General features: G+C 38.4%; 2 protein-coding genes and 1 pseudogene across 7 annotated transcripts; all 3 read right to left on the bottom strand.

Annotated features, from left to right (window-relative positions):
• Positions 1–465: 465 nt before the first annotated feature.
• LOC18614626 (zinc finger CCCH domain-containing protein 30 pseudogene) lies at positions 466–5,147 on the bottom strand (annotated as a pseudogene). Of its 2 annotated transcripts, none has more exons than XR_016027011.1 (2): positions 4,825–5,147; positions 466–3,267 (listed from the first exon to the last, which is right to left on the bottom strand). The product of XR_016027011.1 is annotated as a zinc finger CCCH domain-containing protein 30 pseudogene, transcript variant X2 (transcript). The 2 variants fall into 2 exon arrangements; XR_016027010.1 differs by having other exon boundaries at positions 4,701–5,146.
• Positions 5,148–6,345: 1,198 nt separating this feature from the next.
• Positions 6,346–9,061, bottom strand: LOC108662584 (uncharacterized). 2 transcript variants are annotated; one of them, XR_016027016.1, is made up of 5 exons: positions 8,905–9,061; positions 8,484–8,714; positions 8,212–8,390; positions 6,874–7,209; positions 6,346–6,711 (listed from the first exon to the last, which is right to left on the bottom strand). XR_016027016.1 is itself a non-coding variant. In XM_018123246.2 (4 exons), exons 1-4 carry the CDS (start codon positions 8,962–8,964, stop codon positions 7,125–7,127), a joined length of 555 nt encoding a protein of 184 aa, XP_017978735.2. In that variant the 5' UTR covers positions 8,965–9,061; the 3' UTR covers positions 6,346–7,124. The 2 variants fall into 2 exon arrangements, 1 of the variants encoding a protein (XP_017978735.2); XM_018123246.2 differs by having other exon boundaries at positions 6,346–7,209.
• Positions 9,062–9,593: 532 nt separating this feature from the next.
• On the bottom strand, positions 9,594–17,137 carry CEV1 (Cellulose synthase family protein). 3 transcript variants are annotated; one of them, XM_088807136.1, is made up of 15 exons: positions 16,985–17,137; positions 15,958–16,130; positions 15,330–15,525; positions 14,893–15,113; positions 14,722–14,794; positions 14,410–14,608; positions 13,866–14,132; positions 13,398–13,743; positions 13,175–13,312; positions 12,686–12,811; positions 12,387–12,599; positions 11,947–12,211; positions 11,627–11,829; positions 10,779–11,129; positions 9,594–10,449 (listed from the first exon to the last, which is right to left on the bottom strand). In XM_088807136.1, the coding sequence occupies exons 2-15, from the start codon at positions 15,979–15,981 to the stop codon at positions 9,865–9,867; spliced, it is 3,207 nt and encodes a 1,068-aa protein (XP_088663262.1). In that variant the 5' UTR covers positions 15,982–16,130; positions 16,985–17,137; the 3' UTR covers positions 9,594–9,864. The 3 variants fall into 3 exon arrangements, with proteins under 3 accessions (XP_088663262.1, XP_088663258.1, XP_088663267.1); XM_088807132.1 differs by having other exon boundaries at positions 16,814–16,991; XM_088807141.1 differs by lacking the exon at positions 16,985–17,137 and adding an exon at positions 16,788–16,802.
• Between the last annotated feature and the right edge of the window lie 170 nt (positions 17,138–17,307).

Here is a 17,307-nt window from a genome sequence, read left to right as displayed (position 1 = left end):
CCCACAGATCACTATCAATGAAGAAGTAGAATGACAACCATTTTTATCCGACTCCATAAAAGACCAACCCACCTACTTCATAGGGTCAGTGGTTGCCATCATAGAGAGGTACATACATCATCCCACTCCCCTAAAAGAGACCACCCCCATCACCTTTAGAAAGATGGATCCACATTCCTTATTCAAGAAAAGATATCCCTTTACAAGTTCCATCCGCTATCCTACGATTCATGATCTCCTTCTGAAGAAAGATTGAAAGAATACAAAAAAGTATCCACTCAACCAATCCCCATCCCTCAGGAGGGGGCCACCACATCTCAGATCCCCATGCATGAGCACAGCGCACAAATGAGAATTGAACATCGAGAGAGCAAAATGGATGAAAGAGAAAGTTGTGAAGGTGTAAGAGCAAGCCAAGCATATATATATATATATATATATATATAGAAAAAAATAATAAAGGTATTGAAATAATAGTCACAACTTTAATTCGGTTTTACATCATCCAAAGGAAACGCATTAGCTGCTGCCTCCCCGTCCTTCATATGATCCCACAAAATGCATTTTCTAATCAAAATGCATATCTTCTACATTACATAAAAAAGAATCACCTCCCCTCTCCCTCAGAATTCTTTCTTTCACTAATTTTCCCAAGGAAAATATCATCAAAAAGATACAAAGCCTTAAACATGTAGCTACCCTTCCTTTAATAAAGAAAATCATAGTAAAAAATAGTAATCCTAGAAACAGATATGATGGAAGAGAAAGACCAGAACCTGGGCTCCATTGCTTAATATTTAGCCCAGGAACAAGCTTTCTACACCTTTTGCAGGAATTCTGCTGTAAACAATAAATGATAAAAAAAATTTTGAATAAAATTCCCAGAAATTTTCCACCTACTCTTTAGGCCACACTTTTTTTTCCTGCCTTCAGCACTTTCACTTCCCAGTTCTATCTTTCTCACTGGCAAAAGACCCATAAAAATTATGTACCTTGAGAAATCTGTTTTTTCACTTATCTTGATGAGGAAAAAAAATGAACTCTTGTTTCTCTAGACTACAAGCTGATCGAGCTGCATCTGCTCAAGCCAAGCTCCTATAACAGAATGATCGACAGAATCGATCTGGGAATTAGAATTATTCAGAACCTCAACAGATGATGCACCACCTGGGACAGAAACAGCCAACTTCTCTTTCATCATCTCAGGCGGGGATTCCTTGACAAGAGATTGGACCCATGACAAATCAGGCTCCTCGCCGTTGTTTCCCAGCTCAAATGATGATGATCTCCGCAATTGACCCATTTCATCTCCATTGACTGACCAGTCCAGCTTTCCATTAGGTGATCCCCACTTGGACCAAGAAGAATTCACAGGAGATCCAACAATCGAAGCAAGATTGTTCGATCCAAGTTCCCTTGAGCTAAGGCTGCGTAGCTGCTGCTGCTGCTTCTCACGCTGAACAATTGCTGAGATGCGAGCAGCCATAGGGGAGATTGGCTCAGTACTTCTTGGTGACATTCTTCCAGGAGACCCAACACCAAAAGAAGCCTGTAACAGAGGATGCTCAATATTTTTGGGTGAGAAAACATTTGTATTGATTGGAGATAAGATGCTCTGTTGCTGTTGGAATTGATTAAGAACAGCTGATTTATGGGTTGGGGAGAATACAGCAGAAGCAGCTGTCTGATCAGTATATCTAGGAGATGAAGAGATTTCTGCAGAAAACAGCTCTTCAAGGTTTGAAGGAGTTAATGTTTTAGACCGACCAGAGTGACTCACGGACACTGAATTGTTACGAGACTGAGAGAAACAGGTTAAATCATTTAGAATCTGTTGCTGGGCATCAAAATCACGCAACATGTCAAAGTCCTCAGGTGGGATGTCTCGGGCACTAAGGGAGGATCTCAGGCGGCTTGATTGGAGGTTGCTTCCAGGGAGATGAAGTGTTGGAACATTTGGCTGTGGCCATGCTGCAGATGAGTGGGAAAGGCCATTTGCCGATGGAGACATGGACTGATTAAATGGTGAATGAGACATGCCAGATACTGATGAGGGTGAACCAGGTAGAAGGCTCATAGCAGCGGCCATGTCCATGACATTAGCAGCAGATGCAGATGAGCGTGGTGAAGGAACAGCAGAACCGGTAGAGACATACAGCGGGCGCAGTTCCTCAGCTGTATGAGCAAAAAAGCAGACCCGCCTATTACAACTTGTGCCATCCTTGCACAGCCGAGTCCGGTATTGTGCTGGATGTAGCCAACATTCAAAAACTCCATGGGCATATTCACACATATCCCCACGTCTACAAGCCCCTTTTCTGAAATCAGGGCAAGGTACACAGCTGTAGTGGTACTTACGTGGGTCCCTTCTGCGTGCATTCTCTCCTGGATGGACAAATGGACACTCTGTCCAATCATGGGAGTATGCTCTTGAGCAAGGACGGATCTTGAATGAAAACATGCGAAACTCATCAGTTGCATAAATGCTGTTCTTGATATCAGGGAGAGATGGATCAACTGGGTATTCTTTTTTCTCAGGTGCAGAATTAACAGGTATATCATTGAATTTTGAAGCCATCGGAGAAGATGCCAAATTCGAAGGAGAAGGTGGTGATCCATTCTCCAGTGAAGAGGAAAGGGTTGGCGAGCTAGAGGTAGAGTTATCAATGGATATCCTTAAGTTGTGCTCCCTAAAAGAGTCATCAGAAACATGTCCTGAAAGAAGTTCTTCAAGAACAGCTCTCATGCTCTGAAGCTTTGGATGCACAACAACAACATCAACAGGTCGGTGGCCAATGGCGTCAGTGCAATTTGGATCAGCACCAGCTGATGAAAGTAGCTTGACAACATCAATTGCGTGAAGAGATCCACCAGAGGCAGCACAGTGAAGGGCAGTACTTTTGTCTGTATCGCATGATAGGTTGACATCGGCCGCTGAGTGAGTCAGTATAAGCTTAACTGCATCAACACTACCATAGGTAGCAGCAACCATTAATGGAGTTCTATGCTTTGCAACTATTTGGTTTGAGCTCTTTTCACGACTATACCAAAGTCCAACCTCATCAATTGAAGAAGCATCCTGCACTATGGATTGCTTAATGCCCTCAACATCATTGTTAGAAGCAAGCTCAAGTAAGCTGGAAAAGGAGTCTTCAGTTTTCACAGTTAGATGATCCATGTCTTTGGCGTTAGGTGTTGGTTCTCTAGTTGATGCAGGAGTGGACTCAGATTTTGATTGCTCCGGACCACCGCACATGCTTCAGTTAGCTGGAAATTCATGAGCCAAGAATATATAACTAGTTAAAACAAATTAAAAGATCAAACCCCATCTAGTAATAGATTCAATGCTCAGAAAATGTTTGGACCACATGGGCATACAGAACAGCTCAGGAAAAAAGAGGAAAATGACCATAAAAATGGCAAAAGAATGCAAGCTGGCATCAATTCTCTTAAAAGAAAAATAAAAATAAGAAGTAAGGTTTAAGAGAAAGATAACAAATCATAAGAAAAAAGAAAACAAACATTGGTCAGCCAACGAAACCATTACATTGACAAGGAAATATAGATTTAGGATAGAATTACTTCATCCTTCAAAAAGAAATGCAACACAAAAATATAATTATCAGATTTTCACAAATTCTTCTTTTCCAAACATAGTAAAGCAAGAAAGTGTTCACGTGAGAATACACATGCATTATCAGTAAGCAAAGGTGACTACTCTGGCCAGTTTGAAATAGAAGAAAACCAACAATACACACTGAAATTCTATTGATCACAACCAGAACTCAAAGAATTAATAAGAAACAACCAAAAAGCATTAGCCAATTGCCAGCTACAAGCATCTTAAGTTTCTGTCAGATGACAGATCTGATCATAATTTAGAATAATCTAAGATAAGTACTTGACAGAAATTTGACAAAGCCAACGATTCTATTCCCAAGATAAAGAAATTTTATCTTGAATAAGACGAATCAATATATGAAAAGAACTATACAACATTTTTTATAGATTATAAAAGACAAAACACAAATTATTTAAAAAGAAAACTTATCTCTTGGAAGGAATAAAACGCAGGCAAAGCAAGAATAAGATCAAAAGAGATTTCGTGAATATTGGTTAGTGACTACAAACCCAACCCAGAATAAGAACGCAATCTTTAGGCTTTACGGTAGAGATTAATTTGAATCTCTAGTATTAGTCAAGATTTAAGCCACTAATTTTACAGAATTAACAAATTAAAAAACATCAAATATTGCTCAATAAAGTTAGAAGAAATCTCAAATAAGCTTAAAAATGAAAAAATAAAAAAAGAAAAAGCAAAGGAAAGATTCTCTCCCCATCATTTTCCATCCATTCTTTGCTCGAAATCAAATCAATCAAAGAACAAGTATCCAAAGCTAACAGCTATCTCGAATCTCAAAAGAACTAAAATCCTGATTAAAGATAGCATCTCAACTGTTTACAGGATCACCACGCACATTTAAAAAAAAAATGTAATCTTGAGTTAAAATAGCAAGCTCCCAATCACTCCCAAATTTGCTCAACATAAAAGTCCATTCCTCCGAGACTTCAATGTTAGCTAAAAAAGAAAAAAAAATCGAAACAAAGAAATGGAAATGCAAATCAGCTGATCACAAAGTCAATGTCTAAACTTGATCAAAAAGCAAAAGATCAATACACAATCCAAAAGCAAAACTTACCAAGAAAAAAAGTAAGATTAAAGATTGAAGTCAAAAACCCACTGAGAAGAGCAAAGCTGAAACAGATCTAGCGAGAAAGGGAGATAATAGTGAAGTGATACAAGCATTGGAGTGTGTTGCTTACGGATCCGAAGAGTAAATATCAAAGGATAGAATAAGAACCGCCTTCAATAAACAACCAAACAATTTATCCTCAAATAATATCCCCATCGATGCTACCAAGAAAACTAATGAAAGAGATTTCTTATTTCCTTTTGGGGGTCTGCACAGAGAGAGAATAAAGAGGGAGGGAGGGAGGCAGAGCAGTTCTAGAGAGAGAAAGTAACGTCTAGAAACTGAAGTTGAAATGAAATGAAATGAAATGAGGAGAAAATGCAAGCTTGTGCTTTGAAAAAATATTGTGGAATAAAAATAAAAGTGGATATGACAAGGCCCGCGCTTCTTGGGGAAGAGGAAAACGGGAGAAACAAATATGAGAATACGAATGAAATGTCATTGAAATTCACACCAAATTAGCTTGAAATGAGAGTCAAATTTGCTTCACCCCTTTTCTTTTTATATTTGCGACTTGAACTTGTACGTGTAGTTCAGGCATCACGTTCTTTTCAAAAGATTTATTTTACGATATTCTCATATTCATTAATTTTTTCGAAATTCAGCAATCATTTTTCTAAATTGCTTTGATGTGAGATTGAAGCATTAAATATGTGGATTTCTTCCACACTCGAACGGGGTAACGTCTCGAGATTATTTTGTCTTTAAAATATTATCATTTCCTTTCTATACGAATTAATCTATGTAACAAATTTTAATTTATATTTAAATAATCTTTAACCATAAAAATAATAAATGAATCGAACTTGAGAAGCGTTGTGGTTTTTAATGGTCAAAAACCTATGTATGTATGTATGTATGTATGAATCTGATTTCATTTTTACGTCATGGGTAAAGATGAAACAAATCATTAATTTATTTCAAAATTAAACGGTTGTTCAAATTTTGCCGAGATAGGCGACGGGTTGTGCCAATCACGCAGGACTATAACTCTATCAGGTTGGCTTGGTGGAGGTGTTCAAAGCGACCAGAGAAAGCGGACGTGGAACTAGAAATTGAAGTGGATTTGAGTTGGGGAGGCTTTGGAGTCCGCCAATCAGAAGTAAGGAGTGGAACGGATGTCAGGGCAACGGTGATTTACGGTTAATTGTGGAGTGAAATCCAATTGAGAAAAGCAAAGCCAAGTGGGTTGTACGCAAATTTGAGGTATTCTTATGGTCTAATTTTAACCGCGAACATGTAGCATCATTTGTTTAATTTCAAAGGTAATATGATGGATATTTTAATTTGGTTGGTTGGTTTAGGGTGTGCTAAAGTTTAATAAGCAAACGAGAAGACGAAGGGAATTAAGACGAATAATTTGCTTAAATAAGTAGCCTAGATTCGTTTAGAGATGTAGACAAATTAAGAGAGGATAATATGCATTATCCATGCCATAGGCATGTGTTTTCGGCATCATGCTTCAAAACCAATTTCTTAATTTTATCTTTGCCTCCATGTCCCACATGTTACACAACCGATTTCTAAAGCAATCATGTCTTAATTGTCAAAAGCTCACACGTATTCTAACAAATATATACATATATATATGTTTATTAGCTTAATTAATTTTCTTCCTTTATATATATGAACTTATTTGATTGATGAACACATGGTATTAATTAAATATACATATATATGTGTGTGTAGCATTTGTTCAATAGAGAAATAATTGTTGAAAAGGAGGAGTCACGTCTCCTCTCCCTCTCGTGGTCTGATTCTAATGAGAATTAGATTCGATAAGAATTGTAATGATATTTCCAACTTGGAGGTGTATGGGCAAAATAACAGCATCCTCTCGTCCATTATTCCAATCCATCACTCTCTTTCTCGAGCAGAGATATTGCTTTCCATCTTCCGTCTTGTTTACAGGCTCTCTCGTTTCTCCATCATCTTTAACCCCAAAAGCAGAAGCAAACTGTTGTGTTCATCCAGCATACACGAAAACCATCGAACAAAACAGAAAAAAGAAACAGGGAGGGAGAGATGGGATTTAAGGCCCACAAAAAATTAAAAAAATTTCCACGGAGGGTGTTTTTTGATAAGTCCATTTCAACAACCTTGGAGGAGCAGCAGCTACCTGATGGAGATTAACAAACAAAACCCAAATGGGCAGTTGGCCCCATTGTCAAAAAGTTTCCCCTGCTAGTAAGCCACATGCAGTGTCGTCATTCCAGATTTTTCCTCGTGACGGTGACACAAACTTTTGGCCTGGTTTTCTTAGCTCCCTCTCCCGGGAACCATTCCAATGAGGAAGTAGGAACCACTGGTTGTTTGAGCGATGCTCGTCACGGTACACTTGGCAATGCCATGTCTGTATCTTAGCTTAGCTTAGCAACGGTCCCCATCATAAAGATCGATGTGGGTGTGGGTTTTTCTTCCTCCCCTTCGACTGAGAGAGAGTACTGAGAGCAACCTTTTATTCCGAAGAAAATAAAATTAGACACAGAAAAGAAAATCAATGGTAGATGCATGTTAGGCCACTACATTTTCCATCCAAGCAAAGGACTCATTATCAAACCGGTGGGGTCATCAACTCGTAGCTCCATGGGATCATCTTATAGCCAGTGGATTGATGAACCAAAGTTTGGTTCGAATAATTGTACTCAAAACACACAGCTGTCCAAAGATTGGGTTCATCATGTATCACTTCAGTTTTTCCTTCGTAGATATTAATTGACACAAATTATGGGGCAAACCTTTGCATCTAGAGGGTCGGATAAACGACAAGGATAGGATTGACCAAATCGAACGGACAATTTTCTCTTGTCTTGTCATCAAGAAAAAATGCTTCTTAAATTTTTTTTTGTTCTTTCATTATTTTGGCAAAACATAATGCTAGTAGCCACTACCACTAATTACTAATCAAAAGGAAGGAAATAAACGTGTGGACGAGGCAGAAGGCTATATGCGGACGTCTCCGCAGAATTAAGGCCACTAATCATCAATATAAGTTCGGGTCTAGCCTGTTGCCTGTTGCCTGTTTGCTTACTTGGATTTAATTTATACTTAATTTTTTTGGTTCAAGTGCTTAGATTAGATGCCTAGTTTTGCTTCTAAAAAACTATTAAGAGTGGGGTTCCCAAAAACTACAAACCTAATTTTGAATTTTAAATAGGAAGTTTTTTTTGGCTTGTGATCTATGATATTTGAAACAAAATTGGGATATGGAAGGCATACTCCCCTCTCATGTTAGCACAAGCCTTAGGGTGAAAGATATTTAGGCCGCAGCCCATGTCGAGGTATGGAAAACCACACTAGTTACTCTATATAAATGCCCAGATGGCCCGATATAGGAAATTCCTCACTGCATGCATGCAAAAACTCCCATGTAACAATTGGAGACAAGACTAGAAACAACACAACACTGTACCAAAAAAGAGAGAGAGAGAGAGAGAGAGACAGAGAGATATTTTACAATATTTTTACATCAAGATTTTCAACCCCAGTTCCTTGCTTCAACTTGTGTTTTGAGTGTTTTCCTTTGACACATTGTTTCACAAATTGCTTAATCCCTTTCTTGTGCGCAGGCCTCTTCTCAACACTCTCTTCTCTCCTCTTCTCTGCTTCTAGTTCTTCCTCCAACCGCAGACATAGCTGATTCAAACGCACAAAAGAAAACCATCAGACTAATTACTTGGGTATCAAATAATCAATCAAAACGCCATATCGGTACTTAATTGTTCTTACCTTTAGAAGACGGTCCTCTAGTTGGTCCAGCCTCTGGATGAGCGTTCCTTTAACCTGGGTCTCCACCATCACATGATCGATAGGACGGCAGTGCTTCTCCAGGCTGCTTGGGGAGGCCAAATCCACGGATGATGGATGACCCTCGCTGGTGAAAGTCCCACTTGATGGGGTGGATGCGCAAGAGCTCCTCGGCGACTTGCTGCACCCTCTTATTTCCTCCAACTGCCTTAACTGATCATGCAATAAAACAAAAACATCATCAAATGTTAATCTAACAGAGTACCAGTAGTCTGCTAGATTAGCCTTCTGCTATGGGTCGACATTAATTCATTCTTGTGGATTTTGGAAAGAGACATAATCATGTTCATGTAGTAACAGAAAGCGGAAAGCCATACTCAAAACATCAAGGAAAAGGATGTACCATGTTGTCTACTCTGTCCAGCCTAGAGATCACCGGTTCTTCACTACTGATGATAGCCATTGAGAATAATCGTTTGGTGACACAGAAAAGCTCGGGATGTGTCTTAAAACAACAATACTGACGGAGTAACCAGAGAAAAAAAGGATTATTTCTATATATATAGGTAAAATGATTATTCGTGGCGGCTTCCTAGCAACTGTGGCGTGTGACACAACATCTATCTTGCACGTGTCAGAGAAATGCTGATCACAGCCATGATCAGGATAATGATAATCAGAATTATTCCCCCCCAAAAAATGAAAAAAGATAAATTGATGAATCCATGTGCTGGTTGTGCATGTCAGGGGTTGCATGCAAACAACGTGGGGTGACCACGTGCGACCCAAAGCCATATGTTTGGATATGTGTAAATGTCCCTGTGTTTCCCGAGGGTAGGCAGCCCAGCCAGTGATTTGTTTGTATAAATGTATCTCTGTTAAACTTGTTATCAAGTAAATGATGACAGAAATATACATTTTCACTCATTTTACGTTTAAATAATCTCACTACTTTAAATTAACATTATATTTAATTACTTTAATCAAGTTGATTTCGTTACTTTAAAACATTTCAATGATTGATTACAGGTAGACTCAAGGTTGTTCTGTACTGACATGCAATCCAGGAATAATAGATGAATCGAACTCGAATTTTGCTTATAAAATCGGAACATATCTACTTGAATAAATTGTATTTTTCCAACAGTGCTTAACCATAAGTTATGTCCAAAATATTACATTACACTCCTGGTAAAACAAGATGATTTCATACAACCTATACTCTGCACATGATGTGAATCGACATACACAAATTATAATTAAAAGACAAAAGAACAAGATATGAACGTGATTCCCCACCTTTTGGCATTTGCAGCTTGGTGAGACCAAATAAGCGTTCAGTCTTTTATCAGGTATCCCTCTCTTAACAGTTGATTCCACACACTTCTACATCGGGCCCGGTAACTCTGGTTGTAAAGGGATCAATCCGCACCCACAGCAAAGAGAAAATGGAGGCAAGCAGAATCGACCATACGACAACAATGGTGGGTGTCCGGTTTTGGCGTCCCATCAAACCTTTCAGGAAGGGGTAGAGATGGATGATCACCCAGAAGGCGAAGAACAGCTTACCAAAGAGGGGACCCCATGATTGATAACCGCTGTTAATGGCATAGGAGATTCCTGCAACAACCCCCACCAAGTTTATAATGAGGAGAGTAGTTGGTGGGATGAGAAGGGTTGTCCATTTGAACAGGTAAAGTTCAGCAAAATCCCCATCTTCGTCTGATGCTTTTGAAGTGACGGTGAAGTTCGTGTCGATGCCAGCAAGTACTTTGAGAAGCCCTTGGAAAACAGCAAAAAGATGTGACGAAACGCCACCAATAACCCAAAACTGTTCATTTCTCCACCACTCGTCGATTCCAACACCACTCCACCTCATTTCTAAGATACCAGTGGCAAAGATGGAAAGAAAGAGGGATATAAACCATATACTAGCAATGTTACTAATCTGCAGTCACAGCAAACCAAACAAAAAAAGATTAGCATACAATGCAGCAATCTGTAGCTTGCATTTAAGAAAATAAAGGGAGTCAATGATGTGCTAATAATTTGGTCCAAAGAAAAAAGTAGTAATAAGGTCTGTTCTGAGAAGACTTGTCTTCACAAAAGCATATAAATATGAACTTATTCCAGACTCATAACGGTGACTACTATCCACTAAATAGATAAAAAGATAACAGATTAAAATTGAAAATGCCAGATAGGCAACAAGTTCGTGTCAGACAGGATTATATGTGAATATATGCAAAAGAAACATAGGTTACAGAGAGGACTAACCTGTGGGATAATGAACTTGTTAGTTAGCAGGCAGACAGCTGGCAGTGTGCAATACATGACAAGAGGAATAGCAGTAACCGGGTAGATCGTAGTGTTAACATACGCAAACCGTTCAAGCCACTTCAGCCTACCACCATAACCATACCAAAGAGGGCAATGCCTACTGAAAAGAATTTCCACAGAACCAAGAGCCCATCTAAGCACTTGGTTCAGACGATCTGAAAGATTAATAGGAGCAGACCCTTTAAAGGCTGGGCGCTTTGGCATGCAGTAAATTGATCGCCAACCACGGGCATGCATTTTGAATCCTGTAAGAATATCTTCTGTAACAGAACCATATATCCACCCAATCTGCAGGCAGAAGAAAGTATGAAAATTTAACTCCAATATGGCAGATAAAAGGAGAAAGAAATAGAGAAGATGAAACAAAAATACATGCATAGAGAACAAGAGATAATCCTGCACATGCAACAAAATTTCAAAATCACATTAAACAGAATTAAGGCAAGCATTTGTCAAACTTCCTAGGAACGGTTATCGATTTCAAAAATTCAAAATCGGGATTTAAATATGCAGACAGTCCCTCACCTAGGAAGCGAAATATGCACATTAAACAAGCTTCTATTCACCGACATGCAATTTATCAGGTATTATACTATACTCTAATTCCTTTCTTCTTCTAAATCTGAAAAGAAACAACCTTTACATAACGCAGTAACTTACTAACATTAACTCAATAGCCTTGAAATCTGGCAATCAATTTTTCATTTAGTGGGAATCACACACTATCTGAAGACTTTAAGCGATAAACATTTTGGGCTCCAAAAGGAGAGGGGAGAGCAACTTACCTCACTTCCCCAGTCTGTTTTGTCCTCGTATCCACAGCTAATAACATGAATTGCTTCCTTAAGAAGTGTTTCTGGTGTTGCAGACTGAGGGACACCACCATTCTCCATAAGTGTAGAGGCAACAAAAACAGCAGATTGACCAAAACGTTTCTCCAGACTCATTTGTGACATTAGTAGTGACTTTTCATCATCAAACCCAGCACCTGATTTCACAAATGCACAAGGGAAGACATGGAAGAGACTTTTCCTCATCAGGCCAAAAAAGGCATTTAACTAATATTTACCACTAAAACCAAAAGACAAGAAAGCATATAGTTTACCTTCTACACCCTCTTCTATATCCTCTAGACTGAATATTGGCACAGTAGGATCAACATGCTTGCCAGATTTCTTCTTGTCCGATCCCTTTTTACTTGATTCTGAACTCTTCTTACGGGAACCTCCACAGAGTGAAGACAGCACCCCCAATTTTCTATGCTTGGGCTTAAGTGGAGGTTCATATCCATACAATGCGGTTCTATTGAAGACACATCCCGTACCGACATAAACAGGTCCTTGAACGCCATCCAGACCCCTCAAGTTTATCTGGAATTTGACAAAGTATAGAAGATGTGTCAAAAAGAATTCTATAGAACAGAATGTTCAATAAAAAAACTGATACAGACCAGACATTCTACATAACTGTAAAAACTAAAAACCAATCAGTAACATCATTAACAGAAGTGCAAATATTTTGCTTTGTAAAAGATATGGAGCTTACATCAAAAAATACAGTATTTCTGTTGGCATATCGATCATTCCGATCAATACCATCAAACCTTTGTGGAAATTGAACATAACAAACATTCTTCCCAAGGTTTGGATCCATCAGAAAACACATAGCTTCCCTTAAGGCCTTGCTATTATTTATGTAGTGATCACAATCAAGATTCAACAAGAAAGGTCCATTAGTAAGGACTGCTGACACTCGAACCTGCAAGAAAGAGTCAATGACAGCTAGGTTGAGATAAGATAGACAACAAAAAGTACAAATAAGGTGAAATTTAGGAATCCACTTACAAGCGCATTCATAGCACCAGCTTTCTTGTGGTGTTGGAACCCTGGACGCTTTTCACGAGAAACATAAACTAACCTTGGCAGCTCATTGCCCTCAGCATCAAGGCCCCCACTCTGGCCTAAGAAAACCTACAAATTTTACAAAACCTTAGTGACATTAATAATGGATGCAAATTACTTGTAACTCTGGGAATCAAATAAAACTGATTCAAAATAATGATTACCATGTAGATAACAGAATGATTATCCAATACACTGTGAATGGAGTGGAAAAACACAGAAGCAGAGTTGTTTTTCACTCATGTGTCCATTAATATTAACTTCCTTATATGCCATTAAATGGGCACGTGGCAAACATACAAAACCATTTGTGGAGTTTTTCCAGTCTACCTTTGAGTGTGTATATTAATAAACTAGAAAATAAGAACATACACCATCCTGATTAGAGCAAATGCATGAATAGCGCATCTATGAATGCAAAAATAGTCCTACCTGGATCATTCCTGGATGGTCTCTGGTGTTATTACCAGGCCATGGTGTACCATCCTGCATAATCCATCCTTCTTCAGGAACTTTCTGTGCCTTTGCAACAAGCCCATTAATTCGAACTTTGAATTCTTCATATTCTCTCTGCAATAGAAACAAAGAAGTGACATGAGGAAAATATGAATATGGAGCAATAAGACAACCAAGTACCAACCAGGCTAACCCTTACCTTCATAGCTCTACGTTCTTTAACGAATGATGTTTGAACTTTGTCCTTCAGGTAGTCAATCTTCAGTGCAAAATACCATTCTGGAGCCCGAGGCTCAATGTTATATTTCTTGCAGAAAGGTACCCATTTCCTGGCAAACTCTGATGTCTCAGAGAGTGCTTCAAATGTTAACATAGCAGCACCATCATCAGAAACATAGCAGGAGACCTTATCAACTGGGTAGTCAACTGCAAGAATGGATAGCACAGTGTTGGCTGTCACGAGTGGAGGCTCCTTTAATGGGTCGACAGTACTCACAAAAATGTCAACAGCAGCCAATTGTGATGGTTCTCCTTCACGATCGTATCTGTTATACAGACAAGGAAATTAAATCACAAAAACAAGAATTAGACAAAGGGACTGAAACAACGCACCTGCTTAAAATATATTAACAAGGATTCATGAGATAGGCAAGAAGAAACAGCCTACCTTAAGGCAAGCCTATCAAGATACGTTTCACGGTTAACAGGAAGCCATTTAGGGAATTGATCCAATATCCAGGACATTGCAAACCAAATCTCACATATCACAGATATCAACCACAGAGCATAGGCATTTGGAACAGGGTTCGTTATTCGATAGTGCAAGAAAATGCATAGAATAATAAGCCGCAGAATGATGACCATCCGATAAGGGTTTATTTTAGATGAGGGAATCGAAACCTTCCTTGATAGAGGCTGCCGAGCTTCATCATTCCTGCAAATTAAGAAGTAAGGCTATTGATAATTAAACTTAGGGAAGACAGATTTGTAGCAGGTTCAGCTCCCATACACCAGGAAGTTCACAATGGTTACTAATATCCAGGTTTTCCTAGTTCAGAAAATATTCTTCATTGCAGGATTTAGAAACATCCTAGACAAAGGATTGGAGAAGTATGATTGGGATTCTAAAAGTTTTTTAACTTGCCGTGGACTACTAACAAGAACCAAATAACCTCATAAAAGTTCTAGAATTTAATCAGATGGGAACGCACAGTAAAGAGTCATCCACAAGCACGTCAGTGCTGGCATCAATATCTCCAGCGCCCCTTTCAGAAGTAGCCTGGCCTGTACTCAAAGGAACAACATTTTTCTCCTGCTTCATCTTCCAGCCGTCAACTCTCTCCTTCCACGCTACATTGCCTAACCCTGGCGAACCAAACTCTCTCACTGGATCCACAACCCTGATATTAGCTGCAAGGCAGTTTCAATATTAAAATCAATTAGGCATAAGAACCTATTATGAACGATAAATTTCAATTTGTGCAATTGATTGATATCAGCAATAAAAGGAAAAGGTTGCATACGTTTTCCACCAGCAACTCCAGGAGATGCCATAGAAAGCCGCTCAGGTGATGCAGCAGACAACTCACCAGAAACCTACAATGTGAGTGTGAAAAGCAAAATTCCAATCCATCATTCCATGCATGATCAATTATATGGCAAGTCAATGGCTTATAGACAGCTTATAGACTTACCTCCTGCCCATTGGTGAGCAAGGGAATATGGTTATGAGAAACCTCCTTATCATAATTTGGAGCACCAACATCCTCCCCTCTACCATATGTTGCATGCCAGCTCAACATTCTTTCTGCAATTTTCTGCTTCTGGTTTTGGTTTTCTGATGAGTAATTGAAATCACTAACACCATCATCAGCATCACCATCCTCTTGTCTGTCTCCAAGAATAGCAGGACTACCTGGAACCAGTGAAACAATGAGTGAGAAATATAATTGGCAAAATTATTGATAATTATATTGAAAGGTAATTGAGTACAATAACATGAAAATGTATTCTATACTCTGTGTTAATAAACAACTCCTAAATGACAGCAAAAAATCTCAAAAATGTAATATATATGTGAAACTTTTGAAAACCATGTGAATATCTAGTGAGACATTAATGTTCGAAGCACCTTTGTGCCTCTTGTATCTTGTTTTGCATTGAGGGCAAGACTGATTCCCATCCTTCCTCTCATATTCATAGCAAGGCCTACAGACAGGAAATGCACATACATTGCAAGCAATGAATGGATCACCATCCGCATTTTTCCCAACATTATCACCACAGATTTGGCACACCTGGCCACCCAGATTCTTCATGGGCTTGCCCTGGTCAATCAAAGATTACCAAGTCACATATTTAGCAATACAGAAGGACAACTTTCATAATCGAAGTAAAAACATCTAAACCTAACAGACACGCCCAACTGTAACTAAGAACACAAATCAAAGTACAGAGAAAACAAAGTGAGCAGTGATAACTAGGATGTAATTTCATAATAAACTGAATAACTTAATTGCAAACAAAGTAAACTTGAATTCTTTTTTTAATTATGGAACCTAAAAACCAACAAGTTTTACTCCAATGGACCTCTAGCAGGTACTTAGCTTTATTTTGGTACAATTTTCTAATGAAGTGGAAACAAAATAAAAAAATGAAGAACCCATAAGTGGTTTACTTTTCTTTTATCCCCAATTTTCTAATCAAATGAAGCAAACTACAAATCAGGGACAACTCTAAATATTTCTTTCAATACATACCCCGACGTCTCCTTCTGATTCCATCGTCACCTGCTTCTTTCTTCAGTTGTGAACAATGGATACAAATGGTTGTATAGATATCAACAAGATATGTGCATGCCTTTATCACAAATGCAAGTAACAATTAACTTCAATTAATCCTCCACTTCAAGAGTAGGTTTTTGAGCCCAAATCTGGAAAAAGAAATTAGATAATGAGAAACAGATCATTACCATTCTCAATGCCTCAGAAACTACTTCTGTAAAAGAGAAATTACTATAATAAATTGTAATAAAATTTGAAGTATTTTATTTTAGCGATTCCACGATTTAGATTTTCTTCTAATGTAGTCCAAAAATGCCACCTAATTCACTCAATCAATTCGACTGCTAAGTGTTCTCAGTAAGTAAACAAAGTAATTGACAGGTTCAATCCAAACTTCTTTTAACAGAAAATTTCAACACATGCAGGCAAGTTTCAGCTCAAAGCGTTCACAAAAACAAACCAAATTCTGAAAGTTTCGATGCGAAATAAGACAAAATATAAGGAGAGTTGAGCACTCCAATTTTAAAATTTAGAGCAAAAATCTTCTGATGAGAAATGCACTACAAATCAACCATAGAAAATTTCAAAATTCCCAAACAAATCCGTGAAAAAACCAAGAAAAGTTTTTATCCAAAGCTAAAACTATCTCTTATCAACATTGACCTCAGAAAACAACAGAAGAAAAGAGTGTTGACGCTTAAAATCTGAAACGAGACTCAAAAACGAAGCAATCGCTTCAATCTCTGGCAAAATGAGACCAAATCTACATCAGATCTTGCAGGAAAACACACGAGAGAAAGGGAAACCTGAGGGTGAAAACTGATCTACGAACCTTGAAAATGAAAGGACAGGGAAATCGGCGAGCAATGCAAAGAAACAGCTCACTCTCTCTCTCTCTCTGTCTCTCTCTCTAAGAATATATATACAGAAATAATAAATGAAATAACTAAAGGGCCTTTGATTCTCTATCTAAATAATAGCTGTAAGCAGGGAAATTTCTTACGAGAGACGAAAGCGACAGAGCAACCACGAGAGCTCCTTATACGCTCAAGGAGAACTCCACCGACAGTGCTGGAGGGGTTAGACTCTAAGAATTTTAGACACATTAACTGATTACTGAATGAAAGAAGCCTGGCTAACAGATCATTTACACCCAATCATTTCCTTGCTTATTTTATTATATTTATTTGTTCTCTATTAAAATTAAAAATATCCAAAATATTAAATATAATAAACCTCTTCTTTCTTTTTTTTTTTTTGTTTTTTCGTTTGTTGTGGTCTGAATGTCGGACCGTAGGAAGATGCGACCAGCTGGAGCGCGGTTAC

Source organism: Theobroma cacao, chromosome 1 (assembly GCF_053813885.1).
Source record: "Theobroma cacao isolate CCN51 chromosome 1, ASM5381388v1, whole genome shotgun sequence".
In the NCBI taxonomy this organism is placed as follows: Eukaryota; Viridiplantae; Streptophyta; class Magnoliopsida; order Malvales; family Malvaceae; genus Theobroma; species Theobroma cacao.
Note: the sequence above shows the minus strand (reverse complement) of the source record. Positions and strands in the feature narration are given on the sequence as shown.

Coding starts and splice junctions, on each gene's coding strand:
- LOC108662584 (XM_018123246.2), bottom strand. CDS start 8,964: ATGGCTATCATCAGTAGTGAAGAACCGGTGATCTCTAGGCTGGACAGA. Junction 8,391..8,483: donor TAGAGGACCGTCTTCTAAAG/GTAAGAACAATT, acceptor CGTTTGAATCAG/CTATGTCTGCGGTTGGAGGA. Junction 7,210..8,211: donor AATCTTGATGTAAAAATATT/GTAAAATATCTC, acceptor TCGGAATAAAAG/GTTGCTCTCAGTACTCTCTC.
- CEV1 (XM_088807136.1), bottom strand. CDS start 15,981: ATGGAATCAGAAGGAGACGTCGGG. Junction 15,114..15,329: donor AAGATACAAGAGGCACAAAG/GTGCTTCGAACA, acceptor CACTGGTTCCAG/GTAGTCCTGCTATTCTTGGA. Junction 14,133..14,409: donor CTTGTGGATGACTCTTTACT/GTGCGTTCCCAT, acceptor CTTAATTTGCAG/GAATGATGAAGCTCGGCAGC.